The 20,000-nt window shown below is 48.1% G+C and overlaps 1 protein-coding gene across 4 annotated transcripts in view; it reads left to right on the forward strand.

The window, feature by feature from the left end:
- LOC147095467 (active breakpoint cluster region-related protein-like) overlaps positions 1 to 20,000 on the forward strand; it is a 334,266-nt gene that overhangs the window by 47,293 nt on the left and 266,973 nt on the right. For all 4 annotated transcript variants that reach the window (XM_085974613.1, XM_085974616.1, XM_085974612.1 and 1 more), the window contains exons 2-4: positions 9,608 to 9,756; positions 11,214 to 11,318; positions 12,741 to 12,926. In XM_085974613.1, the coding sequence (XP_085830739.1) occupies positions 9,608 to 9,756; positions 11,214 to 11,318; positions 12,741 to 12,926 (440 nt within the window). The remainder of the gene's footprint in view (positions 1 to 9,607; positions 9,757 to 11,213; positions 11,319 to 12,740; positions 12,927 to 20,000) is intronic.

The following is a 20,000-nucleotide window of genomic DNA, read 5'->3' on the forward strand; positions in this document are numbered from 1 at the left end:
TGTGGATAGCGACTGAGGGCTAGTTCGGACATTCTTCTGATGCCCTACATAGTCGAATAGCTGCAACTTGCCATCTAGGATGAGGCTTGCATCAACAACCACACTGTACCTGCCCTTGGAGTAATTTATGGGGCAGTGGGTAGACTCTCTTTAAATGGGGTCCCTGATGGTGAGACTCCCTCTTTAAAAGGGGTCCCTGATGGGGAGACACTGGGCTCAATTTTAACTCAGCCATCAGGCGGGTTTGAGGCGTGTGGGGGGTTAAAATCGCAAAACCTGGGGGTCGGGACCCCCCCCGCCTGGTTCCCGACACCTACCCATTTTAACCCAGGCGTGTCTGATGGCCCCGAATCAGTCCCGCCTGCAATAGGCGGGATTAGTCTTTACGGCCCTTAAACAGCACTAATTGGCCTTTATAATCCCATTTTAACAGGCCCTTGCCTGTTTAACCCTTTTCCCACGTAAAACACGCCTGGTGGGGATCACGCCTGTGAAACCTGGCGGGAGCACTATTGGCTTGCTGACTATCAGCTGCAGGTCAACCATTAAAGAGGAGATTTGATCAGCCATCATTTGCAGGGGGCAGGGCTTTGTTGTCTCAGGCCTGGGGCAACTTTTACCAGGCTTAACCACACCTGTGGAAGGTTGGAGCCTCACACCCATCTCCAGTGTGACCTCGTGGGAAACCCCGCTCGACACCTTCACTCAGCGCTTCCTCAATGGAGGCATATACCAGAAGCATGGGAGCCATTTATTTCCTTCCCTTCTGGGCATTAGATGAGCTCGAACACCAGCCGCAGCACCAGCAGAACCAGGAACAACAGCAGCAGCAACAGGAGCACCAGGCTGTTGCTCACCCACCTGAAGCTGCACAGGCCAGAAGGGGCCAGCACTTGGAAGTGGCTTAAGAGCATCTTGCTGCACATCAGGGGGCCATGGGGACCCGTATCTGCACTGGCAGTCCTACTCAGAAGGACTTCCATGAAGGTCTGGTTTCTCATCGCTCCTCAAGAGATGTCATTCTATTCTGAACACTCACCATGTTTTCTGCACTCTGGCAACTTATCTCCTCCATGGAGGTTGCCATCCTTTCCATGGTGATGCGTTCATGCGCCAATGACTCCACAAAGGCTCTGCTCATGGTCGCTATGGACTCCTCCATTCGCTCCACTGTCACATCGACCCTGGAGACAAAACCTGCCAGAGACTCCTGCATCTGTTCCTGGAGTTCCAGCCCCGCTGATCTTATGGATGGAACCAGAGGCGTAGAGTCGACATGCAGCTGAGCCGAGCTGGCAGAGTCCTGCGCCCTCTGACTAGGGCTCTCCACTGCTGTCCCTGTCTCCACAATCTGCTGATGCTCACTTGTGAGCTGTGATACACCAGGTGACAACACTACTCTATGTCCCGAAGGTCCCACCGAGCTGTGAGTGTCTGTGCTGCTTCTGGGTGCACTGAATTCTGCTGACGCTGCGCCCTCAGAGGTTGCAGATTCCTCTGAGGAGTCTGGAAGCTCTGGCTCTTCCTCCTGGACAGTGGGGACGGGTGCTTGCGATGATCCTGTGGGGGAGTAAAGGAAAGAGTTAGAGATGTGTGGTCAAGGTTACATGCACATTGCATATTGCAGATGATCATAGGTCCAGCTGTTAGAGCATCAGAATCATTATCCGTGACTCATGCAATGTCAATGAGAGAGATGATAAACTATTCTGTCACCAGCTTGCTCTGATGCACCTGTCTGTCTGTCCCCCACTTGCGCATCCTCCTCCACTCCCACGATCTCCAGGGCCGCCTCCTCCCAGGGGGTGAGCTGGGCTACTGAGGGTGGCCCTCCTCCTGTCCTCACTCTTTCCCTCTTATTGTGAGCTCTTTTCCTGCAATGAGGGAGACAAGTGGAGTTTGAGTGAGAATGAAGGAGTGAGTGTAGAGAATCCATATCATTGATGGTTAGAAGGAGACAAAGATGGAGTGAGATGGCAAGACCATGGGCCCTCCCTGTGTGTTGTCAGTTGTTTTCATAGCATCACAGCGATAGGGAGTGTGAGGGCTGCATAGTCGAATAGTTAGGTGAATGTGACCATAGAGAGAGAGGGAATGGGTAAGGGTGCATGGATGTCAGTGTCAAGTGGGATGTGGAGGAAGAGATTGCTAAAGCTGAGTGCTGGTGGGGAGAGGCGATGGGGATCAGATTGAGAGTGATGGGAAAGTCATACTCACTTTTCCAGTGCACAAAAGGTCATGAAACCTCTTCCTGCACTGCAGCCAGGTTCTGCAGCACATCGACAACGAGTTGACCTCCTGGGCCACTTGCATCCACACAGCTTTCGTCTGCTCGGGAAGCTTCTTCCTCCCTGAGGAAGAGAAGAGCACCTCCTTATTTCCTCTTGCTCCCTCCACCAGAGTTTGCAGGGCGGCGTCATCGAACCTTGGTGCAGACTTTGGCCTACTGCTGGACATATTGGCTGGTGGAATCTGTCACACCAAAGGACATAAGGTCTGCAGTCTGCAGAAGAAGCAAGGCTGCTTGCAGTCCTTAAATCCACCAGCACTGATGATGTCATCGGAGGCGACTTTCAGGATGGAAAGACTATGTGGGCCCGGGGTTCCCACACGCTGGAAATCAATTGCCCAATTAGGGGAAAATCGCATATTTTTTCCACATCAAATTGGAGTCGGGTGGCTAACACGAAAAGCGGCTGACACGCCCCCAGCCCGCCCCAATGGTAAAATCGAGCCCACTAAGTTTACTCGAAGAACTGTATTTGAACTGTCATTGTTTCTCTCCCCGCTCAGTCACAGTGAACCATTGCGTGTGGTTTGCTCAGGAAGTTCGAGTCTCTGTTATGCTTTGCAAAACTCGCCCACGCTAAGACTTCAGGATTTCCGTGCTTCTCAAGGGACTGAGGGCCACATACCCAGCTGACTGTGCATCCCCTCTGTGTGATGTGAGTTAAAGAGGTTGGCGCAACCGAGGATTGTCTGACTGTGACATTTAGAAAGACGGAGAAACGTAAACATAGAAATATAGAAGATAGGAGTAGGAGTAGGCCATTCGGCCCCTCGAGCCTGCTCCGCCATTTAATGAGATCATGGCTGATCATCCAAATTCAGTACCCTTTCCCTGCTTTCACAGAATCACAGAAACCCCACAGTGCAGATAGAGGCCATTTCGGCCCATCGAGCCTACACCAACACATATCCCACCCGATCCCCGTAACCCCACGTATTTAATCCCCCTAACACTAAGGGTCAATTTTTATCATAGCCAATCAACCTAACCCGCACATCTTTGGACTGTGGGAGGAAACCGGAGCACCCGGAGAAAACCCACGCAAACACGGGGAGAATGTGCAAACTCCGCACAGACAGTCGCCCGAGGCCGGATTCGAACCCGTGTCCCTGGCGCTGTGAGGCAACAGTGCTAACCACTATGCCACCCGTTCTCCCCATATCACTTGATCCCTTTAGCCTTAAGAAATATATCTAACTCCTTCTTGAATATATTTAATGAATTGGCCTCAACTGCCTTTTGTGGTAGAGAATTACACAGGTTCACCACTCTCTGGTGAAGAAATTCCTCCTCATCTCTGTCCTAGATGGCCTACCCCTTATCCTTAGACTGTGACCCCTGGTTCTGGACTCCCCGACCATCGGGAACATCCTTCCTGCATCTAGTCTGTCTAGTCCTGTTAGAATTTTATAAGTTTCAATGAGATCCCCTCTCATTCTTCTAAACTCCAGCGAATATAAGCCCAATCGACCCAATCTCTCCTCATACGTCATTCCTGCCATCCCAGGTATCAGCCTGGTGAATCTTCGCTGCACTCCCTCCATGGCAAGAACGTCCTTCCTCAGATAAGGCGACCAAAACTGCACACAATACTCAACGTGTCATCTCACCAAGGCCCTGTACAGCTGCAGCAAGACATCCTTGAAGGAAAGAAATCAGGGACGCGCAGGAGGCCAGAATTGGAGGAGTACAGAGATCTCGGAGGGTTGTAGGGCCTGGAGGAGGTTACAGAGATAGGGAGGCGGAGAGGCCATGGAGGGATTTGGACACAAAGATGAGAATTTTAATTTGGAGGCATTGAGGGGACCAGGAGCCAATATAGCTCAGCGAGCACAGGGTTGTGACGGGTGAACGGGACTCGGTGCGAGTTTGGACACGGGGCAGCAGAGTTTGGATGACCTGAAATTTACAGAGGTTGGAAGGTTGGAGGCCGGACAGCAGAGCTTTGGAGTTTTCGAGTCCGGAGGTAACAAAGGCACAGATGAGGGTTTACAGATACACAAATCACTACATGTAGCGACGCAGATTAACATGGCCATGAAAACAGAACACCAAACATTGGGGTTTATTCTTAGAGGGATAGAATCAAAAAGTAGGCAAGTCATGTTAAACTTGTATTGAACATTGGTTAGACCACACTTGGAGCATTGTGTACAGTTCTGGTCTCCATATACCTTGGTTAGACCACACTTGGAGCAATGTGCACAGTTCTGGTCTCCATATACCTTGGTTAGATCACACTAGGAGCATTGTGTACAGTTCTGGTCTCCATATACCTTGGTTAGACCACACTTGGAGCACTGTGCACTGTTCTGGTCTCCATATACCTTGGTTAGACCACACTTGGAGCATTGTGTACAGTTCTGGTCGCCATATACCTTGGTTAGACCACACTTGGAGCATTGTGTACAGTTCTGGTCTCCATATACTTTGGTTAGACCACACTTGGAGCACTGTGCACTGTTCTGGTCTCCATATACCTTGGTTAGACCACACTTGGAGCACTGTGCACAGTTCTGGTCTCCATATACCTTGGTTAGATCACACTTGGAGCACTGTGCACAGTTCTGGTCTCCATATACCTTGGTTAGACCACACTTGGAGCACTGTGCACAGTACTGGTCTCGATATACCTTGGTTAGATCACACTTGGAGCATTGGGTACAGTTCTGGTCTCCATATACCTTGGTTAGACCACACTTGGAGCATTGTGCACTGTTCTGGTCTCCATATACCTTGGTTAGACCACACTTGGAGCACTGTGCACTGTTCTGGTCTCCATATACCTTGGTTAGATCACACTTGGAGCACTGTGCACTGTTCTGGTCTCCATATACCTTGGTTAGACCACACTTGGAGCACTGTGCACAGTTCTGGTCTCCATATACCTTGGTTAAACCACACTTGGAGCATTGTGTACAGTTCTGGTCTCCATATACCTTGGTTAGACCACACTTGGAGCACTGTGCACTGTTCTGGTCTCCATATACTTTGGTTAGATCACACTTGGAGCACTGTGCACTGTTCTGGTCTCCATATACCTTGGTTAGACCACACTTGGAGCACTGTGCACAGTTTTGGTCTCCATATACCTTGGTTAGATCACACTTGGAGCACTGTGCACAGTTCTGGTCTCCATATACCTTGGTTAGACCACACTTGGAGCTCTGTGCACAGTTCTGGTCTCCATATACCTTGGTTAGACCACACTTGGAGCACTGTGCACAGTTCTGGTCTCCATATACCTTGGTTAGACCACACTTGGAGCATTGTGCACAGTTCTGGTCTCCATATACCTTGGTTAGACCACACTTGGAGCACTCTGTACAGTTCTGGTCTCCATATACCTTGGTTAGACCACACTTGGAGCACTGTGTACAGTTCTGGTCTCCATATACCTTGGTTAGATCACACTTGGAGCACTGTGCACTGTTCTGGTCTCCATATACCTTGGTTAGACCACACTTGGAGCACTGTGCACTGTTCTGGTCTCCATATACCTTGGTTAGATCACACTTGGAGCATTGTGCACAGTTCTGGTCTCCATATACCTTGGTTAGGCCACACTTGGAGCACTGTGTACAGTTCTGGTCTCCATATATCTTGGTTAGACCACACTTGGAGCATTGTGCACAGTTCTGGTCTCCATATACCTTGGTTAGATCACACTTGGAGCATTGTGCACAGTTCTGGTCTCCATATACCTTGGTTAGATCACACTTGGAGCACTGTGTACAGTTCTGGTCTCCATATACCTTGGTTAGATCACACTTGGAGCACTGTGCACAGTTCTGGTCCCATATACCTTGGTTAGACCACACTTGGAGCACAGTGCACAATTCTGGTCTCCATATACCTTGGTTAGACCACACTTGGAGCATTGTGCACAGTTCTGGTCTCCATATACCTTGGTTAGATCACACTTGGAGCACTGTGCACAGTTCTGGTCTCCATATACCTTGGTTAGACCACACTTGGAGCACTGTGCACAATTCTGGTCTCCATATACCTTGGTTAGACCACACGGAGCACTGTGCACAGTTCTGGTCTCCATATACCTTGGTTAGACCACACATGGAGCACTGTGTGCAGTTCTGGCCTCCATATACCTTGGTTAGATCACACTTGGAGCACTGTGTACAGTTCTGGTCTCCATATACCTTGGTTAGATCACACTTGGAGTACTGTGCACTGTTCTGGTTTCCATATACCTTGGTTAGACCACACCTGGAGTTCTGTGCACAGTTCTGGTCTCCATATACCTTGGTTAGACCACACTTGGAGTACTGTGCACAGTTCTGGTCTCCATATACCTTGGTTAGACCACACTTGGAGTACTGTGCACAGTTCTGGTCTCCATATACCTTGGTTAGATCACACTTGGAGCACTGTGCACAGTTCTGGTCTCCATACCTTGGTTAGAAAACACTTGGAGCACTGTGCTCAGTTCTGGTCTCCATATACCTTGGTTAGAGCGCACGTGGAGTACTGTGCACAATTCTGGTCTACATATACCTTGGTTAGTCCACACTTGGAGCACTGTGCACAGTTCTGGTCTCCATATACCTTGGTTAGACCGCACGTGGAGCACTGCACAGTTCTGGTCTTCATTTTCGAAAAAGGATATAGAGGCACTGGAGAGGGTGCAAAAAAGATTTACAGGGATGATACCAGAAGTGAGAGATTATAACTATCAGGAAAGGCTGAACAGCCTCAGGCTGTTTTCTCTAGAAAAGAGAAGACCGAGGGTATTCTAATAGAAGTCTTTAAAATTATGAAGGGGTTTGATAGGGTTGACGTAGAGAATATTTAAAAAAATATTCTCTCTCTCTCACATAGCTGCTGTTGATGATTCTGCCATTGCCATTTACACCTCATCCAGAGTCATCTTTTGGTTCTTAACTTGGCCCATTACCATCTCCTTTTGTCTTGCACCATCATCCCTTTTGTCATTTAATCTCTCCCGCCTTCCATCCTATCACAGACCTTCCCTTTTGTTCTTTCCTCCCCTCCCCGCTCTCCCTGCCCCTACACTTGCTTAACAATCTGTTACATCTCTAACATTTTCCTGTTCTGACGTAGAGTCATCAACCTGAAACGTTAATTCTGTTTCCCTCTCCACAGATGTTGCCTGACCTGCTGAGTATTTCCAGCATTTTCTGTTTTTATTTCAGATTTCAGTATTTTGCTTTTGTAGGCCTAGAGAAGATGTTTCCACTTGTGAGGGAGACCAGAACTAGGGGCCGTAAATATAAGGTAGTCACCATAAAATCCAATAGGGAATAAAGGAGAAACTTCTTTACCCAGAGAGTGGTGAGAATGTGGAACTCGCTACCACAGGGAGTGGTTGAGGCGACTAGCACAGATGTATTTAAGGGGAAGCTAGATAGACGCATGAGGGAGAAAGGAATAGAAGGTTATGGCGATGGGATGAGATGAAGAGCGGGTGGGAGGATGCTCATGTGGAGCATAAACACTGGCATGGACCAGTTGGGCCGAATGGCCTGTTTCTGTGTTGTAGGCTTGATGTAACATGTTAAGAACATAAGACATAAGAACATAAGACGTAGGAGCAGGAGTCGGTCATTTGGCCCCTCGAGTCTGCTCCGCCATTCAATAAGATCATGGCTGATCTGATCTTGGCCTCAACTCCATTTCCCTGCCCATTCCCCATAACCCTCGACTCCCTTATCGTTCAAAAATCTGTCTATCTCCACCTTGAATATAATCACCGACCCAGCCTCCACAGCTCTCTGGGGAAGAGAATTCCACAGATTCACGACCCTCTGAGAGAAGAAATTCCTCCTCATTTCTGATTTAAAAGGGTGCCCCCTTATTCTGAAATGATGCCCCCTTAGTTCTAGATTCCCCCACGAGGGGAAACATCCTATCTGCATCTACCCTGTCAAACCCCTTCAGAATCGTATATGTTTCAATAAGACCATCTAATCTGCTCAACCTTTTTTCATAAGACAACCCCTTCATCTCCGGAATCAACCTCGTGAACCTTCTCTGAACTTCCTCCAATACAAGTATATCCTTCCTTAAATAAGGAGACCAAAACTGTACACAGTTCTCCAGGTGTGGTCTCACCAGTGCCCTGTACAGTTGTAACAGGACTTCCCTATTTTTATACTCCATTCCCTTTGCAATAAACATAGAAGATAGGAGCAGGAGTAGGCCATTCGGCCCTTCAAGCCTGCTCCGCCATTCAACGAGATCATGGCTGATCATCCAAACCCTAGCATCCGGTCCCTACACCGACAGCCATCCCACGCAAGCCCTATCCCCATGTATTTAATCCCCCCTAACACTAAGGATCAATTTTTTTATCATGGCCAATCAGCCTAACCCGCACATCTTTGGACTGTGGGAGGAAACCGGAGCACCCGGAAGAAACCCACGCAAACACGGGGAGAATGTGCAAACTCCACACAGACAGTCACCCGAGGCTGGATTTGAACCCGGGTCCCTGGTGCTGTGAGGCAACAGTGCTAACCACTATGCCACCGTTCCATTAGCCTTCCTGATTACTTGCTGTACCTGCATGCTGACTTTTTGTGATTCATGTACAAGGACCCCCAGATCCCTCTGCACCACAGCATTTTGCAGTCTCTCTCCATTTAAATAATAATTTGCTTTTTTATTTTTCCTACCAAAGCGGATAACCTCACATTTTCCCACATTAAACTCCATCTGCCAGATATTTGCCCACTCACTTAGCCTGTCTATATCCCTTTGGAGACTCTTTGCATCCTCCACACAATTTGCTTTCCCACCTATCTTTGTATCATCAGCAAATTTGGCTACATTACACTCGGTCCCTTCATCCAAGTCATAAGATGTTAAGAGCGACCTAATAGGGGTTTTCAAGATGATGAGGGGTTTCGATAGAGTCGATGGAGAAAAACTGTTCCCTCTGCCGAGTGGGTCAATAACCAGGGGTCACAGATTTATAATCATCGGCTAAAGATCCAGAAGTTCAGATCAGGAGAACTTTTTTCACTCCGAGAGTTTTGGGGTTTGGAACGCTCTACCTCGAAAGGTGGAGGAAGCTGATTCCATGAATAATTTTGAAAGGGAGTTACTCGAGACATGGAATTAACAAGATTACGGACAGAAAGTGTGGTGGGGGGGAGGGCGGGGTGGGACTGAGAATGACCGTTCGTTCAAAGAGCCAGCACGGAGATGATGAGCTGAGTGGCCTCCTTACGTGCTGCAGTTTTCTATGATCCTATGGTGGGAAAGGCTCGCAATGGTCTCCAGACCCCCTTCCCCGTAACAACTGCTTTTGTTTTGTTCCCACCCCTCCCCCAGTTTTCGGAGATGACGGGGATGATCTGGAGGACGACCAGGTGTTTACCCAGGATTCCGCGCCGGATGGCATCATCCAATCACAGGCAGGCTACGACGACAGGTCCTCAGACAGTAGCGGAACATTTTCTCCCATTTGCCCGGTTGCACCGGTAGGTACCAAATTCAGGAAGGAGTGGGAGCTGGTTATGGAATGGAGGAAAATGGACCAATCTCGCCAATGTTGTGGGGGGAGGGGGCGGTGAAATGGGAAAGCCCCTTGCCCTGCCCACAATCTCTCTCAGGTCTTGTCACCCAACACATGGAGAACACGTCTCTCCCCTGGCTCCTTGCTGGCTCTCCGGGCTCCTGTGGGCCGGTGCCTCGGCCGTTCCTCAATTGGGTCATGGCAGGGTATTTGTCAATGGTAGGCTTCGTCCCACCCCTCTCCTCGTACCCGATCCGTGCGGACCCACTTTCCAGTGGACGCTAGTGGACCAGGGATTGGGAGCAAGAACCCTGACAGGTTAACACTCCCTGCAGTCACACTCACACACTGACTCACATTGACACTCACACAGACTCACGTTCAAACACTCACACACTCACACTCACTCACACTCACATTTACACTCACACAGACTCACACTCACACTGACACTCACACAGACTCACGTTCAAACACTCACACACTCACACTCACACTCACTCACACAGACTCACACTCACACTAACACTCACAGACTCACGTTCAAACACTCACACACTGACTCACACTCACACTAACATACTCACACTCACACTCACACACTCACACTCACACTCACACACTCACAATCACACAATCAAACACTCACAATCACAAATACTCACAATCGCACACTCACACTCACAAAATCTCACACTCACACACATTCACACACACACACTTATACACTCACACACACACTTACACACTCACACACACTCACACACTCACACTTACACACTCACTCATACACTCACACATACACACACTTACATACTCACACACACTCCACACACTTACACACTCACACACACTCACAGACATAGTTACACACTCACACACAATCACACACTCACATTCACTCACTCACACAATCTCACACACTCACTCACACACACCACACACTCACATTCACACACTCACAATCACACACTCAAACTCACACAATCTCACACACTCACACTCACACACTCACACAATTTCACACTCACACTCACAAAATCTCTCTCACATACACCCACACACACACACACACATTCACACACACAAGCGCACACACTGACACACATACTGACACTCATAATCACTCACACTGAGCCTCGCAAATTCACACACACAGGCCCACATTGAGACACATACCATGCACACACACTCACTCTCACAAACACAGGCACACACACACTTACTCAAACACAGACAGACATACACTCAAACGCGCACACATACCCACTCACACAGAGACACACGCTGACACTCATGCAAACACACACACACACTCTCACTCACACACTCTGACCTGTCGTAAGGCCGGTTCGATTTGAGAAGCACGGTGTCTGCTTGTGATCTCTCAGTTCTACTCTCCGTGTTCCTCCCATTGCCTAGCTGGAGGAGGACCCTGAGAAACAGCTTCAAAGAAGGAGGATGGTCCTGAGTAAAGTGCTGGAGAACGAGGGGATCTACGTCACTGAGCTGGAGAGTCTACAAGTGGTAAGTACAGACCGTGAAGCTCCCTCTACAATGTTCCATCAAACATTCCCAGGGCAGGTACAGCACGGGTTAGATACAGTGTAAAGCTTCCTCTACACTGTCCCATCAAACACTCCCAGGGCAGGTACAGCACGGGTTAGATACAGAGTAAAGCTCCCTCTACACTGTCCCATTAAACACTCCCAGGGCAGATACAGCACGGGTTAGATACAGAGTAAAGCTCCCTCTACACTGTCCCATCAACCACTCCCAGGGCAGGTACAGCACGGGTTAGATACAGAGTGAAGCTCTCTCAACACAGTCTGATCAAACACACCCATGGCAGATACAGCATGGGTTAGATGCAGAGTAAAGCCCCCTCTACACTGCCCATCAAACGCTCCCAGGGCAGGTACAGCATGGCTTAGATACAGAGTGAAGCTCCCTCGAAACTGTCCCATCAAACACTCCCAGGGCACATACAGAAAGTTTAGATGCAGAGTAAAGATCCATTTAAACTATCCCGTCAAAAATTCCCAGGGTAGGTACAGCATGGGTTAGATATAGAGTAAAACTCCCTCTACACTGCCCCATCAAACACTCCCAGGGCAGGTACAGCACAGGTTAGATACAGAGTAAAGCTCCCTCTACACTGCCCCATCAAACACTCCCAGGGCAGAAACAGCACGGGTTCGATACAGAGTAAAGCTCCCTCTAAACTGTCCCATCAAACACTCCCAGGGCAGGTACAGCCTGGGTTAGATACAGAGTAAAGCTCCCTCTAAACTGTCCCATCAAACACTCCCAGGGCAGGTACAGCCTGGGTTAGATACAGAGTAAAGCTCCCTCTACACTGTCCCATCAAACACTCCCAGGGCAGGTACAGCACGGGTTAGATACAGAGTAAATCTCCCTCTACACTGTCCCATCATACACTCCCAGGGCAGGTACAGCACGGGTTAGATACAGAGTAAAGCTCCCTCTACACTGTCCCATCATACACTCCCAGGGCAGGTACATCACGGGTTAGATACAGAGTAAAGCTCCCTCTAAGCTGTCCCATCAAACACTCCCAGGGCAGGTACAGCCTGGGTGAGATACAGAGTAAAGCTCCCTCATGTCCTGACATGACCCCTTGATCCTTATATGAGCAGAGCATGGCTCTCCTTGCTGACTATCCTGATGTGTTTATTAACAATGAAAGCGGCCTTGTTGGAAATTCTGCGGTGTGGCATATGCGCGTAACAGCAACTGGGTTCAAGCCGATCAACATCCGGGTTCCTCCTGGTATCCGAGCGAGGGAGATAGTGAAAGAGAATCAGGAAGAGCCATCGACCTCGTAGTTGAAATGTCGGAAGTTGAGAGCGTCTGAAGAAGCCGCAAATATATTGGAAGCCAACATCAACGTTCCGCCCGTCACCCTCTCGTTCCCTCTCCCATCAGCCAATTAGGCCACTGAAGGCAGTGGTCTACACTTCCCAGCCGGTCCTGACCAGCCAAGAGATTCAGACCATCTTCTTCAAGCTGCCCGAGCTCTACGACATTCACAAGGACTTCTGCTCCAAGCTGAAGGAGAGGATCGAGGGTGGAGACCCCCTCCAGCCCGTGGGAGACCTCTTTCAGCAACTGGTAAGGAATGTACATTGCAGAAAGGTATTTCAGCTACTGGATCTTTCCTGCTCTGTGTGTGTGTGTGTGTGTGTGTGTGTGGAGCTCAGTCCCACACCGGGTGAGAGCAGGCTAACTCAGCACTAGGCCGGGGATGGAGCCTGGGCCTTTCCTGCTCTGTGTGTGTGTGTGGGGCTCAGTCCCACACTGGGTGAGATCAAGTTCACTCAGTACTAGGCCAGGAATGGGGCCTGGGCCTTTCCTGCTCTGTGTGTGTGTGTGGGGCTCAGTCCCACACTGGGTGAGATCAAGTTCACTCAGTACTAGGCCAGGAATGGGGCCTGGGCCTTTCCTGCTCTGTGTGTGTGGGGCTCAGTCCCACACTGGGTGAGATCAGCTCACTCAGCACTAGGCCGGGGATGGAGCCTGGGCCTTTCCTGCTCTTTGTGTGTGGGGTTCAGTCCCACACTGGGTGAGATCAGGCGAACTCAGCACTAGGCCGGGGATGGAGCCTGGGCCTTTCCTGCTCTGTGTGTGTGTGTGTGTGGGGCTCAGTCCCACACCGGGTGAGATCAGGCTAACTCAGCACTAGGCCGGGGATGGAGCCTGGGCCTTTCCTGCTCTGTGTGTGTGTGTGTGTGTGGTGCGCAGTCCCACACCGGGTGAGATCAGGCTAACTCAGCACTAGGCCGGGGATGGAGCCTGGGCCTTTCCTGCGCTGTGTGTGTGTGCGTGTGTGTGTGGTTCAGTCCCACACCGGGTGTGAGATCAAGCTAACTCAGCACTAGCCTGAGGATGGAGCCTGGGCCTTTCCTGCTCTGTGTGTGTGGGGCTCAGTCCCACTCCGGGTGAGATCAGCTCACGCAGCACTAGGCCGGGACCGGAGCCTGGGCCTTTCCTACCCTGCAACAAGAAGCCAGCCTGAAGTCACTGGCTTCCTGATTCTAGTGTACTTATTTTTGAAGGTGCAAGCCGTTGTTTGGTTCATTCCATGGCTGTGATTTGTTGATGTTTGATGAATATGATATTTGAGACAATTGGGTGTAAGTGTGACGCACACCTTGTACATGCCACACTTTCAGGCGTGACACTTTAAGCTGTGACATGTTTAACTGTTACTTATTACTTGTGACACTTTCAAGTGTGTTCAGGCATGACTGATTTGATTGTCTTGCTGTGACATTTTAAAGTGTGACAATTTAGGCGTGACAATCTCATGTGTGACACATTACACTCTGACATTTTCAGGGGGCGATATTTTTTAAAAAATAGAAAAGCTTGCATTTCTATAGTGCCTTTCATGACCCCAGGATGTCCCAAAGTCCCTTACAGCCAACGAAATACTTTTTGAAGTGTAGTCACTGTTATAATGTAGGAAACGCGGCAACCAATTTGTGCACAGTAAGCTCCCACGAACAGCAACATGATAATGACCTGAAAATCTGCTTTTTATGATGTTGATTGAGGGACAACTATTGGCCCCAGGACACCGGGGAGAAAACCCCCCTGCTCCTCTTTGAAATAGTGGCCGTGGGATCTTTTACGTCCGCCTGAGAGGACAGACGGGGCCTCAGTTTAACATTTCATCCGAGAGACGTCACCTCTGACAGTGCAGCACTCCCTCAGCACTACATTGGGCATGTCAGCTTGGATTTTTGTCCTCAAATCTCTGCAGCGGGACTTGAACCCACAACCTTCTGATTCAAAGGCAAGAGTGCTGCGCACTTTTTTTTTTTTACCCACATTTTTTTTTTTATATTACTTTATTGAACATTAGGAACATTTACAACATCGTGATCATTACATTGTATGATACAAATCAATTCCACCGCCCTGCGCAGCCATTCCGCCACCACATTTTAACATCAAAACCTGAAGTTTAATTTGTCACCTGTAACATATATTAATCGATTATACTTTAAAAATTGGTTGTAAAATACTGTCCTTAAATTCCTTTCTGAATAAAACATCCACAGAGCCTTATAATGATCTTTTAGCTTATATTTAAAATACTCTTTTAGATTGATTCTCCTCCCCTTAAAAAACAGAGCATTCCTTCTTCGCACAATCACGAATCTAGCCAAACTGAACATTAAATTAATTGCCGCTCCGCTAGACTCTGGCAGACTCTCCTGCAATCCCCATCTCAAAATTGAGTCCCACGGGATTCCTATTCTCGCTGTTCAGTCCCCACCCAGCAAAAAAGCTTCACACAACTGTCGAACATAGTACTTAAAGTCATTTAACTGCGGACATAACACCAGTAAATAGGACAGAGTCTCATCCTGTGTCCCACACATTGGGCAAGTTGCCGCCTCCACTCGTCCAATCTTGCACAAGACCGTCATGGTAAAAATCCGGTTATGAGCCAATTTGAAATCCAGTTCAATCCATTCTGGGCGTTTAAAATTTGCCCACACTCCCTTCCAAATCCTGTTGAAGTCCAGCTGTGGGTATATACTCTGCCAAAACTCCTGACCAGCAGGTGTCTTGAATCTCCATTCTCTGAATACCTCATAGAAATCTCGAGTATTACAGTTGTCAAATTGGACCAACTCTCCCGCTTTCTCCAGTACAAAGCTTGGAAAAGCAGGACGCATTTTACTTCCTTTGGAGATTTCCGCATTTATTTCTTCCATCCAATCCTGTGGCATTGCCCTCACAATCTTCTCATACATAATTCCTATTGCTTTTTCCTCTACCTCCTGATCCTCCTCCCACACCATGTCCCTCACTATCGCTTCTGGCAACCAACCTGGAATCACCTCGTATAATACATCTTTCACAGATATAATCCCAGCTTTTATAAAAGCTTGATTAAATAAAACCTCTCCTTCGATGTTGACCCACCTATTCAAAAATAAGGGCTGTTCTAAAAATTCCTCAGCCCCCTTGGGCATAAACTGCACACTTTTTAAAAATTGGGCCCAAGTCTCTACAACCCCCTTATAAAACCTAGGGAGAAGTTTAATCGATTTCAAAAACATATTATTGTATTCCATATACAATATCCCCTGCCCTCCTATCCCACTTCGTTTTAAAAAATGCTCAAAACAACTCTTCCAAAAACTTGTATTTGACTTCTGAAGAAATCTCTTCACCCATTTGATTCTGGAGGATTTTTTCTTCAAATCAATATCTGGGAAAGTGAGTCCTCCCTGATTTCTCTGTCCAATGATGGTATTGTAAGCCACCAAGGCTGGTTTCCCTTCCCATAAAAACCTCACACAAGCCTCTCGGATGGACTTTTCTGCCCACTCAGGAATATCCTCCACCGTCAATAAGATCCATAGCTTAGATAGCAGGAGAGCAGACACCACTGTCGCTCTTCCTTGCACTTTCAACCACCTTCTTTCCCATCTTCCCAAAATCTTTTTAATTTTCATAACCTTCGGTTCCCAATTTAATCGATCCACTTCTTCCCTGTCTTTCTTGCACCCCATATGCACCCACAGAACTTCCAAAACCTCCACCACCTTAAAGGGACATTCCCCCAACCATTCCCCCCTACCCCTCCCTGCAACCAGGCATTGGGACTTACTATAATTCACTCTGGCACCTGAAGCTCTACAATATTCCTCCACTACCTCCATAGCTTTCCTCACTGACTCCCCATTTCTCAATGTTAAGGTTGTGTCATCTGCATATTGGTGTATCACCGACACCAGCCCAGAACTGGGGACCACAATCCCAACTACACCTTGTTTCTTTCGCATCATGTAACCTAATGGTTCTGCTACCAATGTGTACAGCAATGGGGACAACCCTGTCTCACTGACCTCTGTATCATAAATACTTAGATAAAAAACCATTACACTTAACACAGCTAAATATGTTTGAATGAAAAATCCTTATCCACTGAATGAAATTTTCCTTGAAACCAAATGCTTCCAAAACCTTCAATAAAAACTCATGAGAGACCCTATCAAAGGCTTTCTCTTGATCTATCTTTAATACATAAGCCTCCCTCCCACTCTCTTCCATGAGCTCTATCGCATCTCGGATTGAGACCACAGAGTCTACGATGTCCCGGCCTATGACTCCATAGGACTGAGAGGGCCAAACTATCTCCAGTAACACCTCCTTCAAACGATTTGCCATAACCCTCACCAAGATCTTATAATCCACATTTAATAGTGTGATGGGCCTCCAATTCTTCAGGTCCCGTCTATCCCCTTTATTTTTATATAAGCTAAGCTTATGATACCTCTCCTCATAGATGGGGCCAGGCTTCCCTCAATTTTAATTTCCTTAAAAACTTCTAAGAGCAATGGACTTAAAATCTCGAAAAATTCCTTATAAAATTCTGCACTTAGTCCATCGGACCCTGGGCTTTTCCCCCCCTTCATTCCACTTATTGCTATTTTTATTTCCGCTAATCCTACTTCTTTATCACACATGCTTCTCTCATCCTCCTTTAAACCCTTTTCAATAAAAGCAGTAACCTTCTCCATCGCCAAATTGGAAATGTCTTCTTTTGTATATAGCTCTTGATAAAAGCTGCTAGCCACCTCCAAAATCTCCTCAATTTCATGAATGATCTTCTCCCCAACATTCAACTCCTCAATTAATGATAATCACTGTCGCAGCTTCTCTTGCTCTAGAAAATATCTAGTGCATCTTTCACCCTCCAATGCATCTCTAGCCTTTGCATGGAGAATGGCCCCCTTGCATTTTCAGCTTGCAATAATTCCCACTCTTCCTTTAGCACCGGAACTTAGTCTCAGCTCCCTTATCCCCTCCGTCAACTGCTTTAGAGACATCCATAAACCTTTTGTTTATATTCTCTTCTTGATGCCGGTTAGCTGCCGCCCTCTTTTTCCCATAACGTACAGAAAAAACTTTTACCTCATATTTGAAATTGTCCCACCAAACTCTTCTTTCTTTCAAGAACAAAAGTTCCTTCCGAGCATTCTTTATTATATTTATAATCCCTTCTTTATAAGCACTTTCCTTCAGGTATTGATTGTTTAAAATTCACACCCCTGAACCAATCTTAACTCTGCTGTTCCTAATTCTAAGAACCAAAGCCAAGTGATCACTAAAAAATACTTTTTTATAATAAATCTCCATCACCTCCGAACTTAACCCTTCCCGCATTAACACAAAATCTATTCGGCTCTGTTTTAAAACATCACCCACCCAACCTGCTCTGGAGAACTCCCTTTTTATGGGGTTCCGGTCCCTCCATAAGTCTCTCAAATTTAAATTTGCCATCATTTTTACAATCATCCCTCTGGAGTTATCATCTTTAAAGGTCATCTGGGCTGAAATGTCCATCCAAGATAAAAATACATTAAAATCCCCCACGTTACAAGGATTTTCCAACTCTGCCACTTCAGTGAATAACCCCCGAAAAAACCCGCGACGCTTGCAATGGTCGTTCGGTGCATAGATATTAAAGAGATCACAATTAAATCCCTCCAATTTTACCCTTAGCCGTAAAAATCTCCCCTCAGTGTCCTTGTCCACCAAGGCAACGTTCTCTTCTATTGACGGACTCACCAAAACAGCCACCCCTCTACGGTAATTGTTTGCACAACTTGCAAACACCTCTCCCTTCCAAACCTTCTGAACTCTTTCTAGAATATTCTCATCCCAAAAGGTTTCTTGCAGACACAACAAGTCCGTGCCTTTAAAACCCTGCAACAACTGCTGCAATTTCTTCTCACCCCTCAGTCCGTTCACATTAATCGAGACCAATGTAATCATGGCTCCAAAGAAGGGAAGTATGCCCAATAATCTCCCCATCATTTAATCTCTGGCTCATCCCTCCTCTCATGTTCCTTCTCAACTTTTCGGGCAGCTGTTGCTTTTTCCTGCAGCCTCCGGCTCTTTTTCCCCTCCTGTTTGACCCCTCCCTGCTGTTTCAGCCTCTTCCTTGCCTTAAGTTTGGACCCAGGAGCTGCCCTTTCTCCCTCCTTCTGCCCCTCACGAACCTTTCCCTTTCCACATGATGCCACCCCATCCCCGACTTCCATGTCTCTGTCCCCCTCTAATTCCTCACACTCAAGCTCTTCTGCAACCCCCTGTGCCTGCTCCCCGTCAGATACATAATCCTGCTCCACGTCAGATACTTCATCTCCCATAGAGAGTCTTCCTGCTATCGCAGTTTCTCCCACTGTGCCGCCCCCTTCGACCACGTCTCCACCTCTGACCCTTTCACCTTGTTCCCTCACTCCATGGGACAATGGCGCACCTAAATTGTTCCCTTCTGATGCCTCTATCTCGCCGATCCCATTCTGCTGTCCCTTTAAGGCTCCTGCCTGTTGCCCCCTCCCGCTCACCAAAATATCCGACTCCCCGCCTCTCCCTGGAGCACTCACTTCCACCACACACCCCGCTCCTGCCTCCTCTCCCCCCGCAGACACCAGACTCCCCAGGGGGAGCCGAACTGCACTAAGGCTCGAGTCTGCACTCGACCCTTGCTGCCCGCTGCTGTCTTTGTTCCCCTCCATAGCACTCGCCGTGTTTTCTGCCATCTCCATCTCGATCTCCGCTCCGCCATCCTCTGCCTCTTCCTGTGCTCCTTTTTCCTTCATTTTACCGGCTGTGTCCTCCGACTGCACCGCACCTCCGGCCGTTCCATACTCCTCTCCTGCTCCTTCTCCCATCTCCTCATCACTCATTTCGCTCCCTTCTGCCACACACTCACAGCAGGTGGGGCCTTTACGACACACCCCACAGCTCTCCGCCTTGCAGCTCCGTGCGATATGTCCCGACTCACCTCAATTGTAACAATACAAATCAGGACAGTTTCTTACGAGATGGTCATGTCCCAGACAATAGTAACACACCTTTACTTGGTTATCGTGCAGCACACGAAAGTACTGCACTCCTTCCAGTGTCTCGAACTTCATACTGTACGGCAAAGACTTCACCCCCTCTGGGAACCGCACCTTCACATACCGGGTTCTGTCTGCTACCCGTGTTCCCGGATAGTACCTCCTCTTTATTTCGGAACAGATTTTAATGTCCCACGACTCCAACTTTTTGCTCAGCACTTCGTCCTTGATGTACACGGGCAAGTTCAAAAATGAAACCACCACCTCCTCTGAATATAGCAGAGTCACCTCCAAAAATTTCTCCCCAACT

Source organism: Somniosus microcephalus, unplaced genomic scaffold (assembly GCF_052327205.1).
Source record: "Somniosus microcephalus isolate GS21.2 unplaced genomic scaffold, FLI_Smic_1.0 unresolved_chr1, whole genome shotgun sequence".
In the NCBI taxonomy this organism is placed as follows: domain Eukaryota; kingdom Metazoa; phylum Chordata; class Chondrichthyes; order Squaliformes; family Somniosidae; genus Somniosus; species Somniosus microcephalus.